The sequence below is a fragment of the Opisthocomus hoazin genome, chromosome 3, assembly GCF_030867145.1.
Source record: "Opisthocomus hoazin isolate bOpiHoa1 chromosome 3, bOpiHoa1.hap1, whole genome shotgun sequence".
NCBI lineage: Eukaryota > Metazoa > Chordata > Aves > Opisthocomiformes > Opisthocomidae > Opisthocomus > Opisthocomus hoazin.
In genome coordinates, this window is record NC_134416.1 from 6,639,032 (window position 1) to 6,662,545 (window position 23,514).

Here is a 23,514-nt window from a genome sequence, read left to right on the forward strand (position 1 = left end):
GTTTTCATAAGAAAAATAGAATATAAAATCAATCTGAGAACTTGAACATTCATATCAGTATAAATGTCATGAGGTGCACTCAGTCTTTATAGCAGGAGCTGAAATCTTGGCAGCGGAGGCTGGTGAGATCAGAAGTGTCCACAATCTCAGTCAAACCCTTGTTGCACTGCTTCCCAAAAAATCAAAACAACAGAAAGCTGACCACAAAATACAAACACTAACATGGTACATTTCACAAATGAGTCCAACATGGAGGTGTAGGAGGAAATCTCATCTGCTATTTCTATGCCTGTCAAGAAAGGAATGAATTAACTCTGTGGTATTAACACCCTTTCTTTTTCAAGGGAGAAAGTGGCAGCCAAGGGCTTCCTGGACTCAGAGGAGAAAAAGGAGAGTCAGTAAGTGAGAAATACCAGAATGATTTTAAGTAAGGAAATGGAAATAATAGTAGTTGTTTTCTCCTGTATGGTGAGAATTTGCTCACTATGTCAATGTGCCCTGTTGAACATGTTCTGTCTGCTGGGCCTTTATCCCAAGGGAAAGCTGATCTTTCTGGCACCAAACAGAATTTCTCAGAGGAGTGGAAATGGGTGGGTTCATCCCTGAATACAGTTGATGACTGACTTAGTATTGGCCTTCTAATTAAAATATGTGACTTGGGTGTACTTGATTATAGCACAGCCACACATCCAACAGGGACAGTATGAGGCACCTGAACACAAGGAAGATGCAAATCTCTCTCAACTCTTTTATATTCAGATGACCAGGATACAGCTTGCCAGAGCTGCAATTAATGCAAACGCCAGACTGAGTTTTTGGGCTAGAAAATCTTTAAACCTATGTGAAATTCATTCTAATAAGCGTTGTTGGCATCTTTGGTGTTGGAAATTTAATATCAGACTCTGCCCTGAATAGGAAATAAGATGTTTTCCTCGCTGCAGTAGGAGAATTGGGGATAGATTTTCTATTTTAATTTGTCACTGAATTATTATCAAGCAATTATGCCCAAAGAAATATACTTTCCCTATGTAGCTGTCCTGTACTTGTATGTCTACACACGTAGATATGATATATATGGATAGATACATATATCTCAGATGTAGAACAAGGAAAATATACATTTTATATTTAGAGTGTTGTTTGACACCCTGGTTATCAAATGTACCTTTTCCCCTCTTCTTTCATTTCTAGGGCAGAGCCTATGGCAGAGGAGAAAAAGGAGAAAAGGTAAGATCTAATCCTTCACTGCACTAATTAAATGAGAGTCACTTGCTGTTTGCTTCTGTAGCTCGGAGGTTGCTTTTGGAATACACAGGATGCAAGAGATGTGATACAGTTGGATCTTTATGGGGAACTTTTATATTGTGTTGTGCCTCCTTCTACAGAAAAGCCTTTGAGTGTTCATTGCTTTTCCCCTTCATGTTCTTTGAATTTCTTTTGTGCATTGGCACATAAAATACTATCAAACTGAAATCATAATCTTTGCTTTGTGTAAGCAGTAGAGAGATCGTGGAGGATAATGCAGTAAAGCAACTGGCTGGAAGGATGAATAACAATGGGAAAGTATAATTTTGAATTTATCGGATTTTCAACAGGATTAAGTTTGGATCATGAGGAGACTGCCGCACTGTTTCTTTTCATTGGATAGTTTCATGAATAGTTTGAAGGACAAAAGCCGGAGTATTTTCTTACTGCGAATAGTAGGTGGGACAGAATATGAAGACTTGGAGGTTAAAACTGAGGATACAGAATAACCACTGAAAATTACTAGGTTATCTATTTTGGAAAATACATTCAATGGTGATCCACAATGGGAAAGAAGTAGCACAACTAGACTAATTTACATTTAAAAATGTTGGTTTCCAGGTAATTGTGGCTGCATACTTCCCATTCCCCACAACAAAATGAGACCTAGACTGCAGAGAAGTATCTTTTCTCTCTCTAGCTCCGTATCACACCTGGTTGTGGGTGTTTTCCTTATCACCAAAATGAAATTTCAAATTTTGGGAAGCAATGGAAAAAGACTGACATGAGAGTCTAGGAGAGACAGGGATGTATTAAGGAAGAAGTCATAATTCATACTGAAAATGGTATTAAGAATCTGTGGAGCTCTTTTCCAGGTGGTCTGTGGCTATCCAATTGCTCAGAGAATTTAAAATAAAATTGTTTTGTGATCTGAAAGAAAGAATGCTGCACTGTCGAGAACATGGCATTTATGGCCATTGAATCTTCTCATTTGTTCTTTCTAAGATTATGATATATTGATTGTGTATAATGGTAATGCATCATATGAAATTACAATCTAAGTGAGGGTTGTTCATGGCAGGAAATATTATCAAGCCAGGCTAGAGACATGGGGGCTATAAAGCTCACATTTCTGCATCCATCTTCCTGCAGTCCTCGCACTGACAGCCACTATTTAGCCTTTGAGACTCAGGATTCAGCCTTTGGAAACCAGCTCGTGTTTGGCAGGTGGTAAGAGTCAGCAGTCTGATGGGAAACATGATGTTTACAATATGAATTTGCTGCAGTTGAAGCAAGTTCTTGTTTTCTTATGTTTTGATCTCTGCAGAAAAGTGTCGGAAAACATCACTCCATCTGTATTATTGTCATGCCTAGAAAAATAGGTCTGCAAGTTTGAATTGGAGGGGAAAAAAAAAAGACCCCACAGTACATGCAGAACTTCTTTGACTGGGGTAGCCAAACAGCATTGACTGGCCCAAATGAATGTGTAGGCACAGAGATCCCTGAATTTCTGGCCAGCTTCTTTTGTTTATTTGGTGCTCCTGCCAGCCGAGGCAGCTTGTCTTCATCTGTGGAGGAAGCGTGTTTGGTACCTGGTGAGTTTGTATCCTAAGTCTGCCCAATGGCTGAGTGTCAATACTGCTCCTGATGGAGAGCCAAGATATATCAGCTGTTTATTGCTGGTTTGGTTAAAAAGGGAGCCTAGGGATATAGAGTCATATAATATCTCAGGTTGGAAGGGATCATGAAGTCCAACTCCCTGCTCCTTGCAGGACTACCTAAAACTAAACTACACGGCTACGAGCGTCATCCAGATGCTACATGAACTCTGACAGGCTTGGTGCTGTGACCACTTCCCTGAGGACCCTGTTCCAGTGACCAAGCATCCTCTCAGTGAAGAACCTTTTCCTAACGTCCAAGCTGAACTTCCCCTGATGCAGCTTCATTCCGTTTCCTCATGTCCTATCGCTGGCCACCAGAAAGAAGAGATCAGAAGCTCCCACTTTACTTCCCCCCTTGAGGAAGAAGTAGACTGAGAGGAGGTCAGCCCTCAGCCTTGTCTTCTCCAAGCTGAACAAGCCAAGTGACCTCAACTGCTCCTCATAAGTCTTGCCCTCAAGGTCTTTCACAATCTTTTCATCTCCTCTAGACACACTCTAATAGTTTTATGTCCTTCTTATACTGAGGCACCCAAAACCACACACAGTACTCAAGGTGGGGCTGCACCAGTGCAGTGTAGAGTGGGACAATCACCTCCTTCGACTGGGTAGCTATGCTGTGCTTGATGCACCCCAGGACTCTGTTGGTCGTATTGGCTGCCATGGCACACTGTTGACTCATATTGAACTTGTCATCAACCCAAACTAACCAAACTCTTTCCTCAGGGCTGCTCTCCAGCCTCTGGTCCCCTAATTTTGATGCATAACCAGGATTACCCTGTCCCAGGTGGAGAATCTGGCACTTGCTCTTGTTAAATTTCATACAGTTTGTGATTGCTCAGTGCTCTAGTCTAACCAGATCTCTCTGGAAGGCCTCTCTACCCTTGAGGGAGTCTACAGCTCCTCCTAGGTTAGTATCATTGGCAAATTTACATAGTGTACATTAGATTCCTGTGTCCGGATCATTTAGAAAAACATTAAAGAGTACTGGCCCAAAAAATGAGTCTTGGGGAAACCCCACTGGTGACTGGCTGCCACCCTGATGTAACCTCATTTACTATAACCCTTTGAGCCTCACCCATCAGCCAGATGCTCACCCAACAGATTATGGACTTGCCTATCTGTGAGCTGGACATTTTGTCCAGAAGGATACTGTGAGAGACAGTACCAAAAGCTTTGCTAAAAACCAAAACCACGTCTCCTGGCTTCCCTTGGTCAACTAGATGGGTCACCTTGTCGTGAAGCAGAACTTTCACCTCGTTTACCCATGCTGGCTGTGACCGATGACTGCATTGTCTCTCAAGTGTTATTTAATAGCTTTCAGTATAACCTTCTCCGTGATTTTACCAGGCACTGAAGTCAGACTGACAGGTCTGTGATTACCAGGGTCTTCCTTCTTACCATTCTTGAAAACTGGGACAACATTTGCCAGCTTCCAGTTGAGTGGGAGCCCTCCAGACTCCTAAGACCTCGCTGCCACACCGTGGCCTGTTTGCCCACCCTGGTCATGGTGCTGCTGGTCTTCTAGTCATCCCCCGAGGCTTCTTTTATAGATGTGGGTTCTTGGCCACCCTTGTTGCCGGACCCGTCAAGGTCTCCTCAGCTGCAGTCACGCAAGCTGTGGGCTCCTGGTGGGTTTCTCTGCTCCCCTGAGGCTCTCCTCAGGAAACCTCTCTGTACACTGTTCTAGAGCACTCCACTGCCGATTGTACAGCACGAGAGTTGCTCGCCTCAGTGATGTGTTTGTACGTACAATTTTTTCCAAAGATGAAAGACCACCTACAGAGTCAGCCTTCAGGCGCAAAGGTGAGCCTTGAGCAGCAGAAAGAGGTAGGACTGTGAGTGGGGGAGATCAGTCATGCAGGTGGTGTGCATACAATGGATCACTATTGCACATAAGAGCGGAGTACCGTGTCTGTGTCTTGGCATCAGAAGAAGTGTCTATGAGAGGGAAGTAGCCAGAACCGCGAGGAGCTGGGATGCAAGTGCCTGCAATGCTAGTTGCTGTGTATATTCCTGGGAAAAAAGGAGAGAACCTATGCATTTAAAGCCTTCCCAGATAGAAGAACACCTGGAAAAAGAGGATTCACGTGGCTCCTTTCTGTTTGCCTGCCATGCTGCTAAGGCTGCATGAGTGTGAATTCTTGTTTCTCGCTCTGGCTGTGACAGCTTTGTTTCCCTGATTTTTATGGGTATGAGCCAGTGCTAGGAAACTGCATCAGAGATTCTGGACTTCAAACAGCTGCAGTCTGTGTGATCGTTGCTGTGTACATGCTGTGGGCTGCTTTAAAAGCACAAGGCTCACATTGTAATTGTTGATAGAGTAAGGATATGTCACCTTTGAAAAGACTGAGATGACAAGATTAAAGTCATCCCCTTTTTATAGTATTGGTCTTCAGCTGTGCTAATGCCAAACACCTGCCAGATCATGCTTTTGCCAAGTATGGTATGTAGGGCAATTTTGTGACGTCTGAGGCATTTGTTGGAGGGCAAATCCTGTGCTTTTCCAGGAGGACAGCAGAGGCACCGGCCTTGCTTCTCCAGGCCATTACCTCAGTTGTATCACTAAGTTAAAGCCAGAATAATGCTTGTATTAGAATACATGACATGCCAAGAACTTCATTAGTGGTAAACCAAAAGATAATAACAGCTGGGCTAAAAACCTAAGTCATGTCGACTTGAGGTCTTGTGTGACTTTGAAAACCAGGAAATTCACTGTGATGACTCAAGCAACAGCCCAGCATGCCCTGCCAGGCCTAAATATCTCATCCTGATAGAGGATGATTTTTATGTACAGAAACTTGCATGTGCAGACCAAGTAATTGTGCACAGGTATAAAAAACCAAAGTAACATAAGGTGTCTGCAGGAGCTCAAGTAGACTGCTCTCAAGTGGATTTCCTGGTTAGGTGTGATTCAGCTGTCACTGCTCTGTACTGGATCTTAAACTTCCACTGTTGGCTGTCATCTTGCAGCCCTCGGAGTGTTTAATCCCTATGGCATTAGATGTATTGTGTCATATTTCTGCTCATAAATCTGTGTCCCTTTACTGTGTGTTCATTCACTTGTTTTGCACAAACTTGCCTTGTTGAACGGATTATTATACATGGACAAATGTCCAATCATATGACATGATCATGATGAAAGGCAGTATTTTGGTTTTGTTCTGTAGGTTATTCACATGGATGTTTTCTAGACCAGACGGTCTGGCCCTACAAAGGTTATAACTCAGATCTTCAAAACTCTGTTGATCTAAGAGGAGTGGGTGCAGGAGAGGAGTGAGGGCAGAAGGAACAGATGTAGAGCATTTTTTGGGATAATTCAAGCAAGACAGGGTTTCAGTGACTCTTGATCAAAGTCGGGGAAATCATGTTTGACAAGGGAGATTCTGTAGAGTATGAGATCTGCATTCCTGGGGCACAGCCATCCACATCATGAGCCAGCCTGCCTTTCTAATGCCTCCATAAAAACTTTAACTTGGAGGATTTTAACAACTTGTGCCCTTGTCTTGCAAAGTACAGAGTATTGTGCAATGGTGCTGAGCCACCCTTCTAACATCCTAAAGGTAATGAGAAGGCTCTACAGGTGGGAAAGTGGTTGGTATAGAGATCAGGAGGAAATTATCTCTGACCCTTCTGTTGTAAAAGCTTAGGCAAAGCAAATCAAACTAGCCAATGACAAGTTTAAAATTAACAAAATGAAGCTGCTTTTCATGCAGTAGGTATTGGAACTCCTCTCTGAATATTGCTAACACCGTCATTGCCCAGAAGAGGACACAAGATTCTGTAGTCCACTTACGGCTTGGGCCAACACTGTCCATAGCTGGTGAAGAAAAGTAGGAAACACAAGAAAGGCGGCATGAAACAACCAAGTCAAGTGATCACTACTGTGTTTTTCCACAGGAAACCAATCTGTCAGAGGAGAAAACTCTAACCAGGAGCACCTACCTTCTGCAGAGGTGGTGGATTAAATTTTCGTTATGGTTTACACTGGGACTTCTGTCACTAATGTGTTTCCAAGAGTATCCAGGCTTTCCCTTTGTGCTTTATCTGTTTCCCTTCATGCTAATAATCACAAATGCAGTAATGAATATGAGAAACAACTTTAGTAGATTAAGTCTATATTCTCCTAACAATGTTTTTTTCACGGTAACGACTTGCTCTGATAAAAGTGCAGAAGAATTATTATAGGATTTCTAATGACAATAAAACCTCTGAAGTGGCTTGGCTTATTAGAGATGCAGTGACTGCAAGACCAAGCATAGAAAACAAAAGCAGGAAGACAGTTAAGGCTCTGTGATAGGCTGCAGGGAGACCCAGGCTTAAAAGTTGGATCCCACAGATTTGCTGACCTTGGGTAAAGCAACTAGTCTTTGTTCCTGTAAAGTGAAGCTGGAGAACCTCTTTCCCTCCAGGCTTTGTACATCTTGCCTGCTAGATCCTTCAGAAAAAGGCTTTACTTCCAAACTGGAGTTATTGCCATTTTTGGGGCTTCTAGAAAAGCTGTGGAAATCTACCCTGTTAGATACAGTCTTTCCGCATAGAGCCTTGTGCTATGTATCTTTACCCCAGGGCAGCTGAATATAAGAAAGGTCTGACCTGAAAGCTATGTAACCTTTTTACCCCAGTGTGGTGCTGCCAGCAGGGCTTACCAAATTAGCCAGAGTGCAGTGCCTCTGGGTCAGGGCTGGCTAGCATCCGCTAACTTGGGGCACAAGTGCAGTTCTGCCTGTAAAATGGGATAGAGTCTGATATTGCATGCTGGTTTGATGGCAAAGGAGAGTTTTTGCTTGGGTATTTTTAAAGGATGCACTTTGGGACCAAAGGGACTGTGTATGTGACATGGTTATAGGTAAGGATGAAGCTGAAAGTGGTACTTTAGACACACAGAGCTATAATAATATTTGGGAGACAGATCTCTGAGTTCTAGGGTGCAGCAAGGACCAGCTGTGCCGTAAGGGAGATGGAGCTGGGAGCAATACCGTGATTGGAAGGGCAGGGACCTCGCCAGCCAGGTGCTATTGCATAGCACCCCAGCAAGGAAGCAGAATGGGTCAGTGATGGTAGCCAGGTTCAGCTGAGAATCCACATCATCAGACTGGTCCACGGTTGATAAAGCAAGTCTAAGTCTAAGCCAGGAAAGTGATCCTGCAAGTCAAGGTCAGGATTAGCAGGGTGCATTGCCAGGCTGCTGCAGTGTAGTTCAAGCAGGGACCAAAGATAAGTTCAATACAAAGGAGGGCAAACAACCATCTGAACTTCTAGAAGAAGGACGTGCTCTCTGAGCACTTACATGATGTGAAGCTTGAGCTTACACGAACTAAGAATTAGTCCTTATTCCTACAACTTCCCAGTAAAACTGATTGTCACTCCAGGAGTTGATGTCTGTGTCCTTTTCATTACTGAAACCTTGAGCCTGGAGCAGGGAAGGTGCTCCAGTTAGGTTACAGACCTTGTTTGGGCTGCTGTGGTGTTCAGTCATTGTAGCCAGCTCCCCAAACTCTTAAATGCCACCCAGTTTATCCAGGGCTGGTGAGCCGAAGGGTGACTTCAAGAGCCTACGGAAGCAGCAGGAGCCTTTGCATGTCAGTATCCAGAATGGGAAGGAGTGCTCTTTCAGCAAGGACATCTTGACAGTAACAAAATGGGAAAATATCTCCAACTTTAGAGATACTATTGAATCTGAAATCCGAAAAGAAAACAAAACCCCAACTGCCCAGTAATTGGTGTTCCTTGGAGACAGTGGCTGTGGAAACATTGCCTCCTTGGGATTCATTCTTAGTACTCAGATCTTCTTAGTTTATTGCAGAATAAAAAATAATGTGAGCATAGCTCAGACTGACCTGGTAATGAAAAGTAAAAGTGCAATATCTGCAGGTTATTATTAATATTATTTATTATTATATCTTATTATTTTTTGTGCTGAGAATCATCTCTCTTGGGAACCATTCTTAGGTACTGACTTCATCTGGTTAAGGTCAACACTTCACCTCTCAGTCCAGCACCTTAACATCTGTATAATAACACCTCATCTATTTTATGAGGCTGTCATGCAGCTCACTGGAATTGTTTGTATCTCTAACTTCTTTTCTGAGTCTTCAGATTAAAATGTGAGGTGTATTCATGTTAGTATCTGTCTTACTACTCCGAGTATGTTCTGAATCTCATGTGTATGTGGGAAATTTCATTCTGCACGTTCAGTATTTTTGAGTCCTCTTAACTGTAGCTAAAGTACTTTCTGCACAGCCAGTGCACAACCAGTGGTTTGACGGAGTTCTTTTTCTTAACAATAATTAGAGGGGTTTAGATAAATTCTACGGTTTTTCTGTGACCCAGAATAACAGCTGCAGATTGTAATAAACAACTCGAAGCCAGGTTACATACTAATGGTACATCGTGACAGCTTAATTCTCAGCAGTGCAAGAATACTAGTATCTTGGGGTTTTTTCCTTACATAAATGTAGAAAACATTTATTTCTTTTCAGCATTGGCCCCTGGCTGGCAGGTACATTGCTGGTATATAATGACATCTACTGGCAACCAGAAGTTTCCAAAGTCTCCAGCACTTTTTTTTTTTTTTTTTAGAGGATTTCTCTGCCAGGACCCACGGTCAGTGTGGAAAGGAAGCACATGAGAATGATTTGCTAACTTTGTGCTTCTTCTTATAGAAGAGCTGGGGCCAGGGGGGACGGGACAAATCGCCTTGATTCTGTCATTGATAACTGTTGTTCAAACACGGGATGCTCCTGAGAGCAATATTGCAGTGGATAGGTATGGATTAGCTGCCTGTTACACGGAAAATAAAAAAGCTTTCCTAGTAGTCTGGAGCATACACTCTGCAGTGTATCTTGTAGACTAATGAATCACAAAGAGTTGAAGCATTACACAAAGCAAGTTGCTATCACCAGTCTATCAAAGGCATCTTAAGTGTCCCCTACCGCTCTCCCTTCTACACATTTTCACATTTATCTAGTTAAGCAGCCAGATCTTCCCCTTTCCACGGATCAGAGCTGTTGCCAGGCTGAGTTTTCTTGTTCATGGCTGGGAAGGTGCAGATGCCTTGTTCATGGACTCTTTAAAGGTGTATGGGCGGCGTGGGGGCAGGTGACACCATGGCAGCACCATGCTGTTCATTACTTGCCTAAGTACAACCCTGGATGTCTTTAATTTTCCCTTTGGGTCTCTTACCCTTTTTCTTAACCACTACCTAGAGATTTTATATCTCCCAATGTCCACAAGGCCTATTGTCTGTGACTTTGACAGAAAGATGGTGATTTGTGTCTCAGACCCTGCTGGGTAATGAACGTGCACACAGTAGTGAGTGCCACATGAGGAAAATGTTGGGTTTTTCATGGCATTCATTGAGTTTGCTTTCCTGGTGAAACGATGTACAGACCATTAGTGGTAGTTATTTCAAGAGAATCTCATACAGCTGGTGTTGTGAGTAGGTTAGGGTCTCTAGAGACTCAGTTTGTATTTCTGTCTCTATATCATTGGCTCCATGGGGGATCTTGGCCTTAGCTTTTCGCCTTCTTGCACCTCAGTGTTCAAGTAAAATGGGAAGAAAGATCACGATTTTTGTAATGCACTCTGAGATGAAAAAGACCTAGGGAGCAGCACCACTTCATAAACAAATATGACTCTTTGGACGAAAACAATTTATAATTTTGGCAAAGACTTGACTGAGCAGCATCAGGTATGTTTGGCAGTCAGCAGAGGCATATTGCTGCAAGTTATAAAGTACGTGGTGATAGATCTTAAGGCAGGAGGATGTCTCTAGTTTGACCATGACTTTTAAGGAGAGATGTGAAGAAATGTTGCTCGTTTCAGAGAGCAATGAGAAGAATGATCAGTGATTTTGCGAACTTAACCAGCAGTGAGAGACTGAAATGAATAGGCTCTGCAAGAAAGGGAGAAACCATGGACTAGATAATGTGGTTAATCTTGAGGAAAATCTTTCTACATGTTCCAGTGAGGTGCTGGAATAAACTCTAAGGGATAAATGTGGAATAGCAGTAGCAGCAGATGTTTAAGAGCAGTTTGGCACTGGAGTTTGGAGTACCCTGGAACGGTATTCCTCTGCCCTAATGTGCTCTTCTCAGAGCTACTGAAATTTTTGAGGGATGTGTGGGTGTCTGAAGCATCAGGGACTTCCCAGAAACAGAGCAAGATGAATTAACAGTTTTTTCTCACAAGGCAAAATATCAACCAGTACGTAGAATATCATTCACAAGACCAGAACTATTTTCTGTGTGCTATTTATAGACCTAAGAACATAAGTTAATCAATGTCATGATACATGACTGGGTTATTTTTCTACTTCAATGAACAATTCTCCTCCAGCACTTGGCAAGCTCTTTGTCTGGTTCTGAGAAGTGGCAGGTGCCAGGAAGGAGCATCAACTTGTACTTTGAGACAAGGAATTTTGCAGAGCAGAGCTGTTATGCTTTTCATATTTCAAAGTGTCTGAAAAATGTGTCTTTAATTGAGGACCCTCTTGCCTCAACCATGCAAACAAGAACAACTGAGATTTCAGGAACTACTGATCTTACTTCTGGGAATCCAACCCACTCTAGTCCAGTTTATTTCTCAGGTTATTCCTCTGTGTAGTGGGATTGTGATACCAACTGATTCCAGGTATCTTCTACCTCTCATTCAGTATGTTCAATCATAAATATGTCTGCAAAATGTTTGACTGTTTCTTAATTTGAAGATTTCAGCAAATGACTGATTGAGTAACTCTTCTAGCTGTTGACCAGAAAGTATTTCTAACACAACAACTTCCCCTTGTACTCACTTGTGCTCTGTTTGTTGCAGAGGTAGATGTTTTGTTCAAGTAAATACTCCATTTGGGGAAGTCTTGATTGCAGATGAACCATCAGTTCAATAGTTGTCAAACTACTGTGTCTGTCCACACCAGCCTTTCACCAATTACTTACGTATTGAGTGAAGGAGTGTCACGGTTGGGATGCAGCTGATATGAAGCTAATGAACAGGATCTTGGGTGTCAATGACAACTTTGAAGTCTTTAGGAGATTTCCAGGCTACTCTGAACTCCACAGTGATCTTGATCGGAGTATAGCTCTTTACTTCATCAGTAAGGTCTAGTGCATCTTCACTTCTGCAGCGCCAAGTTTATGGGTGACCACGTGTCAAATTAATGGCTACAGAGCTGTTATTTCACCAGTTTTGATGGAAAGGTGGAGTATCAGGTTTTTTTCAAACAGAGATATCTGTTGGCGTCCCTGAAAAAATGAGGCACCTAATCTCCTCAGAAGAATGACTAGGATCATACAATGAAGGGTCAGAAGGACCCTTCTGGTCTCATGATAGGGTCCGTGACATTCATGATAAGGTTCAAGGGTTCAGACACCCTTGAAAGACAAGTCCCCTTGAATTTCTCCTTGGGAAGTACCTTTTGCAGAAAATTGATTTTTGTGCAACGCATTGAATAAAATCTTTGATATGTTTGCAGTACAAAAAAAATGCCTGTAACTATCATTTAACCCAGCTGTCTGGGTTTCCTGATGGACTAGCCAAACCTATGACTTCTACTGACCCCTGCGTATCATATCCACGTGACCTTTCTGTTTATTGAATCAGAATTTAATACAGAGACCCAGCAGCGAAAATTTTCTTCTTTTCTTAGAATGAACTAAAGTGAACTTCGTTTTGACATGTGTGTCTTATTTCTGATGGAAGCAGAAGATAATGCCAGTTTTGGTGTCACATTTGGCAAAATATTAATAGGGTCTTAGCATTATTAAGTGAATAGAATCCTGCATCTGTGGTGGGAGAACGGCATTCATTTCTGCTGCCTGCCTGGTCAGCAGCTTTTGAAAATGGAGCTGGGTTACATGTATCCACTGCAGCTCTCAATTGATGTGCCGATCATCCTTGGCTTTTAATGAAACCTTTGTGTTTGCCTCGCCATTCTAAAAAAAGACACACACAATATTTATAATATTTTTCAAGAAAATATTTATTTTGTATAGCTGCTGGAGACAAAGTTGTGAAATCTTTCATTTCGTCCTCCTCAAGTTAGTAGCTCCTGAGTGGAAAAAAGCTAGAAAAGAAAGGTATTACATCCTTCCAGACACTGGTCTCTTGGAAATGTTCAGACATTTGAACCTGAAGATCACACTGAACTTGCAATATCTCTTCTGTACTCCTTCACTTTTCTCATCAAACAATGAAAACAGTTCAGCATGTAACCATGGATCAACAGTAGGCCACTTACCCATGGTCTTCTGGTTTATTTTTTCTGAACATTAGGTTGCCAAGTTAAATGCAGGCCAAAGAGCCAGGAGATAGAAAAATTAAACTTATGGTTAGGTCACTGACCTGGAACGTAGGAAACCTGGACTGAGCTTCTATCTTTATTCCAGACTCTGTGACCTTCCATATGTCTTCTACTTAGTTGTGCCTCTGACTTGTCACCCTCATGAGGTGAAAGCAATATTACATTTGCTGTAACTTCCTTCTCATTTCACAGGGATGCTGTGAAGTTAATTAACAAAAGATAGAGGTGTGTTAATGGTGAAGTGGTAACACTGAGCAGTTCGGTTTTGCTTCTGTTTCCATATCATCTTGATGCTCTTTTTCTATTTCTCTTCAGCTCTCGCTGTTTTGTCTCCTACCTTGGATATAGATCCCCCAGTCTGTGCAGCTGTCAATATGCTGGGTGTGTGATTCATGGGGTTCTGCTTGGCAGATTTTTGAAGGTCTCCCAGTGACACCTTTATTGACGTTATATGAAAGATTGGAAATTTTTATTTCATTTTAGGGTTAGAAAAGTGGCACTTTTGTGTTAGATGCAGACCAGTTTGGAAGAGAAAATAAATAAAATGTATAGAACTGACCTGAGAATGATCTATCTTCTGTCGTCGGCTCTGTAAGCTGAAGGACAAGTCCAGTGATTTACAGAATCTAACCATGTGTTTTGGACTGATTTTTTCCCCATTATTTTCTTGTTTAGTTTCCTCTCATTTCCATTAACATAGGCCACAACTCAGAGTTTGAAATAAAATATGTGATTACAGGCCACAGCTGTTCTCATGTTGGAAGAAATATTTGTAAACTTGGCAGCTGCTTAAGGAGCTGCAAGTGGAGTAAAGAAAAGCGGTTGAACTTGAGTAGATTGCTTGAGAAAATCCTTGAGGGATTATTTCTTTGTGTGCTCCTGATGTTTCTCTAGGTTCAGGTAATACTGAATTGTTCTGCCTCTGTACCTTTCCGTATACCTGCAGATCCCTTCCTTCTCCATTTTAGGTGCCTTTCTTTTCAGAGAAATTCTGCTATGAGGCTGGATATGGCAAAATCCCTGTATTAGTTGTTCCCACTCTGAAGAAACATATGATCTAGCAATTAAGGTTATGTACTTTGTAATTTCTCAGTTATGTCCACTCAACCATAGGAGGATCTACATGAGATGTAGGTATAATTTGGTCACAGACCAGACACATAAAGTTCAGGCTATACTATGGAGTAGTGAGGCTCACTGTAACCCAAGTGAGGTGAATTGTTGGATGATATGCAACAAATTAAGCTATTGGTGTGTATGGTGAGCATGTAACAGAAGATTTTTTTAAAAAACCTTCATGACCATGGAAAGATCACTAACCTAGAGCTGTCATGATCTGGTAAATCCATGCGACACTGGTGTACCAGGAAGACATCCTTGCTCGAACGTAGAAATATGATAACTCTGCTGATGTACACAAACTAATAAAGGAACCCACCTGGGGGTGTCTATACTTCCTCAGCTCACCTCTCTGTTTTTAATGGATGATATACTTGAAGCCATAGAGAGTATCTTTATTCTTCATCACAGAATCACAGAATCACAGAATAGTAGGGGTTGCAAGGGACCTCTGTGGGTCATCTAGTCCAACCCCCCTGCCGAAGCAGGGTCACCTACAGTAGGCTGCACAGGATCTTGTCCAGGCGGGTCTTGAATATCTCCAGAGAAGGAGACTCCACAACCTCCCTGGGCAGCCTGTTCCAGTGCTCCGTCACCCTCAGAGAGAAGAAGTTCTTCCTCATGTTCGGAGTACTGTGTCCAGTTCTGGGCTCCCCAGTTCAAGAAAGTTGAAGAGCTACTGGAGAGAGTCCAGCGGAGGGCTACGAGGATGGTGAGGGGACTGGAGCACCTCCCCTACGAGGAGAGGTTGAGGGAACTGGGCTTGTTTAGCCTGAAGAAGAGAAGGCTGCGAGGGGACCTTATAAATGCCTACAAATATCTGAAGGGTGGGTGTCAGGAGGATGGGGCCAAGCTCTTTTCAGTGGTGCCCAGTGACAGGACAAGGGGCAATGGGCACAAACTGAGGCACAGGAAGTTCCGTCACCCCGGTACTCTGTCTGCAGCAGCTGAGAGTTGCCTGTGCTCTGAATTTCCTCATAATGTGGCATTAATTTTTGTCCATTGGGTCTGCACAAACCATGTGCCCATGTAAGCCCTGCTTTGAGATCCCCCAAGAAGAACACAAGAAGTGCTTAGGTCTTGCTTTTTATCCTTTGTACGGCTCTGAACACTTTCATTGAAAAGTAAATACGAGCCAATTCAAAATTATCTCCTTTTTACTGAATTCTGCTTGAACTTTTTGGATTAGTATGGCTCAGAAAACCTTCCTAATTTGCTTGCAGAATTTATATCTATTCTTTGAGGAGCAAAACATGGAGTTTTTGGAGTGATTTGTCTAGTCCTACATCCTCAGATCTTGCAGTATTCAGTGTTTTAGGAACTCCCTAAGGCAAGCTGCTGTATTTGTTAATGCACTTCCTCCCAGCTATCACAACCTACACATTTAAGTTTTTGTCCACAAAACCATTGAGCAAGGAAGCCACAGGTCACCCCATCTAAAGTGTAAAACCACTCCAGAAAATGTAGGCTGAACCTAAGGGAAGCTTCCTTAGATGCTACACTCTGTTCTCCTCCATGTCAGTAGTCTCTTCTGCTTTTGCTGCTGCTTCTCGTTTCCTTGATCCTTGTTACCTTCCTATTCTGGTCCAGATGTTTCTCCAAATAGGGGACAGCCTTTGAAGTTCAGATATCCACAAAGTAGATGGGTGGCAGTAGAAACACATGGCAGAAACAGATAGGTGTGGTTTACATGCCACCGCCAGATTCTCATTGTGTTGAAGCTGGGAATGCAGCCAGGCTGTGGGTATATACTATCATTTTTATCCCTGTCGGTGGCACAGCCAGGTTTGGCCTTGGTGAAAGGAATGTACTTGTCCTCCCCAGGGCTCAATGCCAGCTGCTGAAGCCTACCTCTTTTCCCAGTGTGATGCCTGGGTCCTCCAGCCCAGAACACTTGCAGACTGTGTCTGCTTGGCAGCTATTTCACTGGCCTGTGCTCTCTGCTTCTTCTATTTCTGTATTATATTTACACATTGCTTGCAATTGTAAACTGAGCTTTGGAGCATAGTGTCTGTCGTTTAATATTTATTGATACAGTGTCCAGCAGAGTGACCCAAGCAGGGAACAAATGAGGCGTTGCTGTAATTGAAGTAAATATTCACAGAATAACTACAGAAAAGCCAAAAATGGCATTTATAGAAATACGTAGCTACCTGTGTGCTACACAACCTCTGTAAACTCACAGTCTCTGTCAATATATGACTTCAGTACATGCAGTACCTGTTTGCCCTCTCTTGCTCAGCAGCATCTGCTCCTGTGTGACAGCCATATTGTGAGAAAAGTCCTCTGGTTGCTTTAGATCAGATGGCAGTTTGCCAAATCTAGGCATTTTTGACAAATATTTTGTCAATGGTGAGCTAATGAATGTGTTTATTCTCTTGCTTTGGTGGAAATGTTTGATTAAAGGCCAATGGCTGTGCAGCACAGAGGATGAAACTAAACATCAGTGGCTGGTTTTCCGGTGAGTAAGAAAAGGACAGCATGCTCGTGAGCCTGGAAAGGGAAAAGTACTCAGGGAAATCTGCTGCCTTCCTTTTGAGCCTAATTGCCGAAGCTGTAACCTCCTCAGCAAGAACTCCTCTTGAACAATGCTATTTCAGGCCCCTGTGATTTCTTCTTTGGCCTATTTTGTCATTTTTTAACTGCAACTTTCCCTGGCTTTAGAAAGTGATTTCCAGGATAGAACAGATACCTTTTGGGTACACCAGCACTTCCCTGGGTCTTAGCAGCATGCTGAGCACAATGCTTGGGATTTTACCTGACTGAAAAAATCTGGTGGACAAGGGAAAAGAAAAGGTGATTGTTCTGCAATGCAGTTCATGAAGTTGGTTAGTTAAAAAAAAAAAAAAAAAGAGTTGCTTAGTGAAGTAAATTGCTCTGGCAACAGGACTCAGTTCCAGTTAGCTGCATCCTCAGTGGGGGCTTTGGCAGCTGGCTGTGAGTTAAGGGTGCAAGCTGTTGGTTGCTTTCCCACCCCTGCCTGTCACAGCTACTTTGACGCTATGCGAGCACAGCAGTACCGATGCTTTTCTGCTTCCTGCTCTCTTCCACTGCTCACACATGTGGATTACACAGTTTACTTCATGAATGCGAGAGTTTTGACATAGGCAAGACAATCTCTTCTTGTGCCTTTATCAAGGTTCAGACATCTGCTGAACCTACCCTTAGCCTGACAGGTTTTTTTGCTTAGTGAGGGATGCAAAGCAGCTAGCCAGGGTTAATCAGGAGTCGGTGGAAAGGGCAGAAGTAGGAGCCCTTTCCACTCTGTAGCTTGGTGGTTCCCCAGGGGACATTAAATCTGTCTCTAGAGTCTAGGTTGCTTCTGTGCAGTTTGCTGCTTGGGGAGGAACTAGTAAAGCCAGTGGATACTTGAAGATTTCCGCTGCAAGCTGGTAAAAAAATCTGGCTTTATTTCCGGTAAAGGCTCAGCTCTGTGCCAGGCTGTCTGATGTGTGGCGTGTGGTGCTTAGGTTTATGCAGCAAGAGAGAGGCGGTGGCAGTTGATACAAGTGAAGAAAATGTCTTTAGTGAGCTCTTCAGATTGTTGGGCTTTGCTGGATCACATATTCCCTGAGCACGCTGCATCCCTGAAGCCCATAGAATCATAGAATCACAGAATGCTTTGGGTTAGTAGGGACCTTTAGAGGTCATCTAGCCCAAACCCTGGGCAGTGAGCAGGGACATCTTCAACCAGACCAGGTTGCTCAGAGCCCTATCCAACCTGGCCTTGAATGTTTCCAGGGATGGGGCCTCCACTGCTTCTCTGGGCAACCTGTTCCAGTGTTTCACGACCCTCATTGTAAAAAATTTCTTCCTTATATCCAGTCTTTCTTCACTGCTTGGTGACCCTGGTCTGTGGGGGGCTGTTCAGGCTGACCAGCTGTCTCTGGCATGTATGGTCTCCAAGTGGGAGAGGTTCTACAGCACTTTCCTGCAAATGCCCATGCAGCCTCTTCTTTGTGAGGGCCAACAGATTTGCTCTGGGCTTCACATCTTTGTAGGCAGCTGCTTGAGATCTGTTAAAATTCAAAAGGACAAAATTGCGCTGCTTTACTTAATAAATAAAAAAATGCAAAAGGAAAAGGCTTTTTCTCTTCCTGTGGTCCTCTTGGCTTAGGAGATAAGTTATGATTTACATTTAGGAGAAGACTAACCTTATTTTTGGAGGTTTTCAACACCAAATTAGATAAACTCTGAACAACTTAATCTGAATTCACTGTTGATGGTACTTAGAGTGGGAAGTTCGACTAGAAACCTCACAAGGTCCTGTCCAGCATGAATGGCTCTATGAGCACTCTGCATCAAACTTGTTGACTGAGGCTAGGTTTAATTTGTTCAGCTGTTCCAAGGAGCTGCTACTTCATGGAGAAAAAAAAGAAAAGAAAAAAAAAGAGGAGGAGCTAATTAACCATATTCCTTTACTTTGCGTAGAAAAGATACAAATAGTTCTCCTACCTATGCTGCACACTTTGCCATGGAACATCAGTTCCTTCAAGTTATATTGACCTCTTAGACCAAACGATTTCCTTAAAAATCACATTTACTCTTTGATGGATTTTCTGTCTCATTAGGGAGCCATTCAAATACACCAGATCTGATTTTTACCACTAGCTGCGTTGCAAATTCTAGACAGAGTGCTTCATGAAGGTTCAGTTAGCAAGAAATGTGATTATAAAAGTATCTAATTATTTTAATTTTCATATACAGCACAGATACTTCCCAGATACTATCATTTATTAACCTTCAAGTGCCTAATGTACCTATAAATACATAAGGCCAGATTTTGTCACTCTGTCTGACATTGACTGGAACCTTGCCCTAGGAATACATCCATCTAAGTCTGCTGGTCTGCTCATGCAGGAAGAAACAGTCACAAACAAGTCTGTGGCAGAATTTGGCCTGAATTTGTCTGCATGTGTAGGTAGTGCTTATATGTATACAGGCAATATAGAACTACATGCATCAACTGCTTAGCCACTTTCATGCTCTTTCAAAAGTATTCTTCTGTATTACTGGGATTTTACAGAAGCAGATAGGGAAAAAATGCTCAGTCACTCAGCTCTGCTTTGCAGCATGTCATTTGCCATCTGTGCTAGTGACTTTACATCCCACATATGGATGTCCTCTGTTTCAGGTAGAAGAGATACTGGTGACAGTCCATTGAAGGACTCATGCCAACATCTCCTGTAAAATCCAGTAACGGAAACCTGGGTGCCATCAGTGGGAGCACAAACATGCAGGACAGGTGTAGGCTGGCTGTTGGATCATGACCAAGTACCCCATGACAATGGGCACAATCCTGCTCCATTCACAGAGCTTTTGCTGAAATCTACTTTGAATCTTTGGTGAAGTTAGCTGTTGACTATGATAGGTACCTATTGATATGGTCTAAATGGAGTGGTTTCCAAGGTTACATTCTGGCCTTCAGTGAGCCAGTAAAGGAGAAAAAAACTCTCACATTTATGTTTTTCCAAAATTTTCCATGCAATTAGAAATTTGGTGTGGCAGTAAGTTGGCCATGCTGAATTTCAAGTCCTCGTACTTTGAAAAGTGGCAACAGGACAGTTTCTCAGTGGAATTTTTCTATGCTTCAAATACTTTTATTTCACAAGGATAGGTGTCTAGTCTTGTTCGTGGAAAAAGACTGGTTCCGCATGATTTTTACAAAAAGGAGGTGAGGGAGGCATCAGCCAGAGGAAGGCACTGGAATGGAAAACTGAAAGTGAAATTGTTCAAATATGGGCAAGTTACAGGTGACTGAGAACAGCATTGTTACAGCAAGGAGGAGAAGTTGGCCTTAAGTCCTAACAGCTGATAACTATGCTATCCAAAATCCACAAATCTACCACAGAATGGTATGGCATTTCAAATGAGCTACTTTTTCCATTGGTGTTGTAGGGTGAAGAAGGGCCCCCCGGATTTCCTGGACTGAAAGGGGATAAAGGAGAAAAAGTAAGTCCAAGTTTTCATTAATTATGCTGTGAAAAGTTTAAGAGTTTATAAAGCTGCTGTGTAAGGCTAATGAAACAGGCTCTCTTTTAAGTCTTTTGTTTCACCTCTGTGTTTTCTTGTTTTGTGCTAGTGAGGTGCTAAGAAAAAGAGACTATCCTGTTGTATTATTTTTTGGCAAAGTGCACTTTAAAATCTTTAAACCTATTAATGATGCTCAGCCACATTTGACAAACGTGTGGAGACCTCAATAGCATGAATTTCATCTGAATGTTACAAAACTCCAAACAGAAGAGTGAAACAGAATAGAAGCTCAGTGTTAGTGCCTCCATATACAGAAACACCGGTGTCTCTTCAGTATGAGACATGGAAGGCCAAAGATTATCATGTCCTTTCTTGCACTGAACATAAATAGCTTTTGGACTGAGATGGCCTTGAGCTGCTTAAAATTGTCCCACACTGAGCTAGCTCTGTTGACTGCTATTTACTTTGGACACATTTGTCAAAAATGCCTTAAACATCATTTGCAGGAGGGATTTTAGGAATTTAAACTTTTCCCACCTCTTGTAAAATACTAAATATTCAGGATTGCAAGGCAGGATCCCTCTCCAAGTAGTACACAACAAAGCAGCTCAGTATAATCACAGCCCAGAGTGGCAGTTTGCAGTGCCTGTGTCTATTTCTCATTTGAGACTTTTTTTAAAATACACTGAAAAAGAAAGTGCTGCAGTGCTTAGAAGTAAAAACACTGAGCCAGTTCCTCACTGTGTACATTGGCTTACCTGTTGTGTGTCTATTGTCTTTCCATTCTCTATTTGCTCTTTAAATTGCCAGCTGCACGCAGGAAATCTTGCCTTTTCCCTGCATTTGCCACAGTCCCCGTTAGCTGTGGTGCTGCCAACCTCAACATATTTAGTTCCACTCATCCTGATGCATAGGAAGATTTAAAAAGTGGTGCCTGGTGTTTTGTTTCTTTGTTTTCTATGGCTTTGCGCTTCTGCAGCTCTGAGACTCACTTCCCAGAGCAGTTCCTGAGGGCTGCTTGAGTTTTCCAAGACTTCTTTTCTGAGACTTCTTTTCTGTTTGCTTTTAGGCTTATTACTTATGTGCATTATAACTGTACCTAGAGGGTTCTGAGCTTTGCGATGGACACAGTACAAGCATCAAGTAAAAAAAAATTATCTAAAAAATAAATGAGAATTTAGTGCCAAAACAGGTTTTCGAGACAATGGAATGGTGGACAGAGAGACTGAGGGGAGATGATATTAGGATGAGTCGATGGTTACATGTTTAATTAGCTGCAGAGCTTTTATATTAATTAATTCTTAAATGAGTTAAGTGGCCAAGAGTACCTAGTTCCTCATTAAAAGCTCATCAATTGGCCATAGTATGTTAATATCAGCAGCAGCTCCTCCAGAGACTGTAAATAATAAATGTTCGTGTTGAAATGATTCTCCTTATTCCTTATTCTTGTCTTGAGGCATTACTCATGTCCTTGCCCTTGCAACGGGTGTTAATATTGTGCTGATGATAATTCTGTTGTTGTTACAGGGATCCCTGGGCTCACCTGGCACCCCTGGGAAGGATGGAGCAAAAGGAGAAGCCGTAAGCCTTTTTGTTCCTCCTGTATAATCCTTGCCTTTCTGTGCAAGGCAGGCAGTGGAAATCAATCTGTATTGAGTGGAACATGTCTTGGGGATTTGTATGGCCATTTGAGCAGTGACAGAAACAAATGGCAGGAGTTTAATAGCCCTAGCACTCTCCCTCGCACGTTTGCAGCAGTGGCAGGTGTCGTATGGATGAGCCATCCTGGGAGGCTCCTGGGGCAGCTCTGTCAGCATTCATTAAGATAGGGAAGGGGACAGTCACGGCAGCCTGTGGTTTGGCACCCACAGCTGTGGTTGTGTTGGTTAATAGCTGCAGCTGCAGAACCTGGCCATTTGTTTTAAGTCTGGCAAAGACTCATCGGCTAGTGGAGAGAGCAGGGGGTGTAGAGGACCATCTTGCTTTTCCACAATGGACAGGATTTAGAGGAATAGATGTCTTGGTCACAGAAGGAAGGAGCTGAACATGTCTAGTGCACTACTAAAGCTTAGAGCAAAGGAAAAGATGCAGGGTTAGCTCAAAGAAGGATGCAGCATACCAAATATTGCCTTACAGATGAGGCGTAAAACCAAATCCACATTTTCAAGAATCTTGTAAAAGTGTGTTTTAGAGCTTTCCCTCCTTTCTCCTGCTTGATCATCATCCCTATGGATTATCTTCATCCCGATGTTGGACCTTTATCATCTCATTCACTGTCCCTTTGTGGCAGTCATTTGGTGACAACTGGAGGATCTTGGGGAAAGGACTCTTTGGAAGGGTAGGCATACACAAAATAATGGTACACAGCAGAAAAGCTCTTTTTTTCCTGTTACTTACATCTTGTTTCTGCTTTGTGCCACACTCGTCCCACTTTGGAAAAACTGTGATAATTTTCCAATATAGCTTCCAGAACTGACACAACTTTATCACACCATGCAAGGCATGTTCTGGGATTGGACAGTGACTTACTTGAACTTGTAGAATTTCTTATAGGATGTGTCTATTGCACTGAAAGGTCACTATTCAAGAATAAATGCATTACGTTATCTCCAAGGAATCCATGTTTGTAGATGGTAGTCGGTAGAAGGTGTTCACAACCTAAGTAGCACATTTCTTGCTACTTAGGTGGTTGAGTCTGAAGAGCAGATTAATATCTGCTTCAGTTTTCGATTTGCCTCTTTCTGCTTTTATTTTTGTGAAGAAAGCACACCGCCAGCTTTCAGATCTCTGGATCATGGTACTCAGGACTGTAGAACAGGATAGACTTTCCATTTCTAAAGCTGTATGTAATGACTGTTTTAAGCCATCTTAGCCTTTATATATAAAACATTAACATTTGCCACTGTTATTGCTGTTACTTGCAGGGTGAACCAGGACAGCCAGGAGCATTTGGACTGCCTGGGCAAGCAGGTCCAAAGGTAAGCTTTCTATGTGTTCTTTACATGGACAGGCATATTTTTTTCACTGTTTTTTTATATGTGTGCATTGCTTGAATTACTTTTTATTTATGACTTTTGATATTCTCACTGGTGAATGAAGAAACTTAAAATGCTCATTTTCATCAGGGGTCTGCTAAGGTATCAGCAATTAGGCAAGGTATGTAAAAAGAAGAAATACCTTTTGTTCAATCAACAGCACGGTTGGAGAAGGTGAAGAGAA

General features: G+C 42.4%; 1 protein-coding gene across 1 annotated transcript in view; it reads left to right on the forward strand.

Moving 5' to 3' along the window:
- The window catches only part of COL22A1 (collagen type XXII alpha 1 chain), a gene marked incomplete at its 5' end in the record, with an annotated part of 219,589 nt that overhangs the window by 73,907 nt on the left and 122,168 nt on the right, over positions 1 to 23,514 (forward strand). The window contains 5 exons of the mRNA XM_075417222.1: positions 345 to 398; positions 1,192 to 1,227; positions 20,221 to 20,274; positions 21,823 to 21,876; positions 23,220 to 23,273. Coding sequence (XP_075273337.1) covers positions 345 to 398; positions 1,192 to 1,227; positions 20,221 to 20,274; positions 21,823 to 21,876; positions 23,220 to 23,273 — 252 coding nt within the window. The remainder of the gene's footprint in view (positions 1 to 344; positions 399 to 1,191; positions 1,228 to 20,220; positions 20,275 to 21,822; positions 21,877 to 23,219; positions 23,274 to 23,514) is intronic.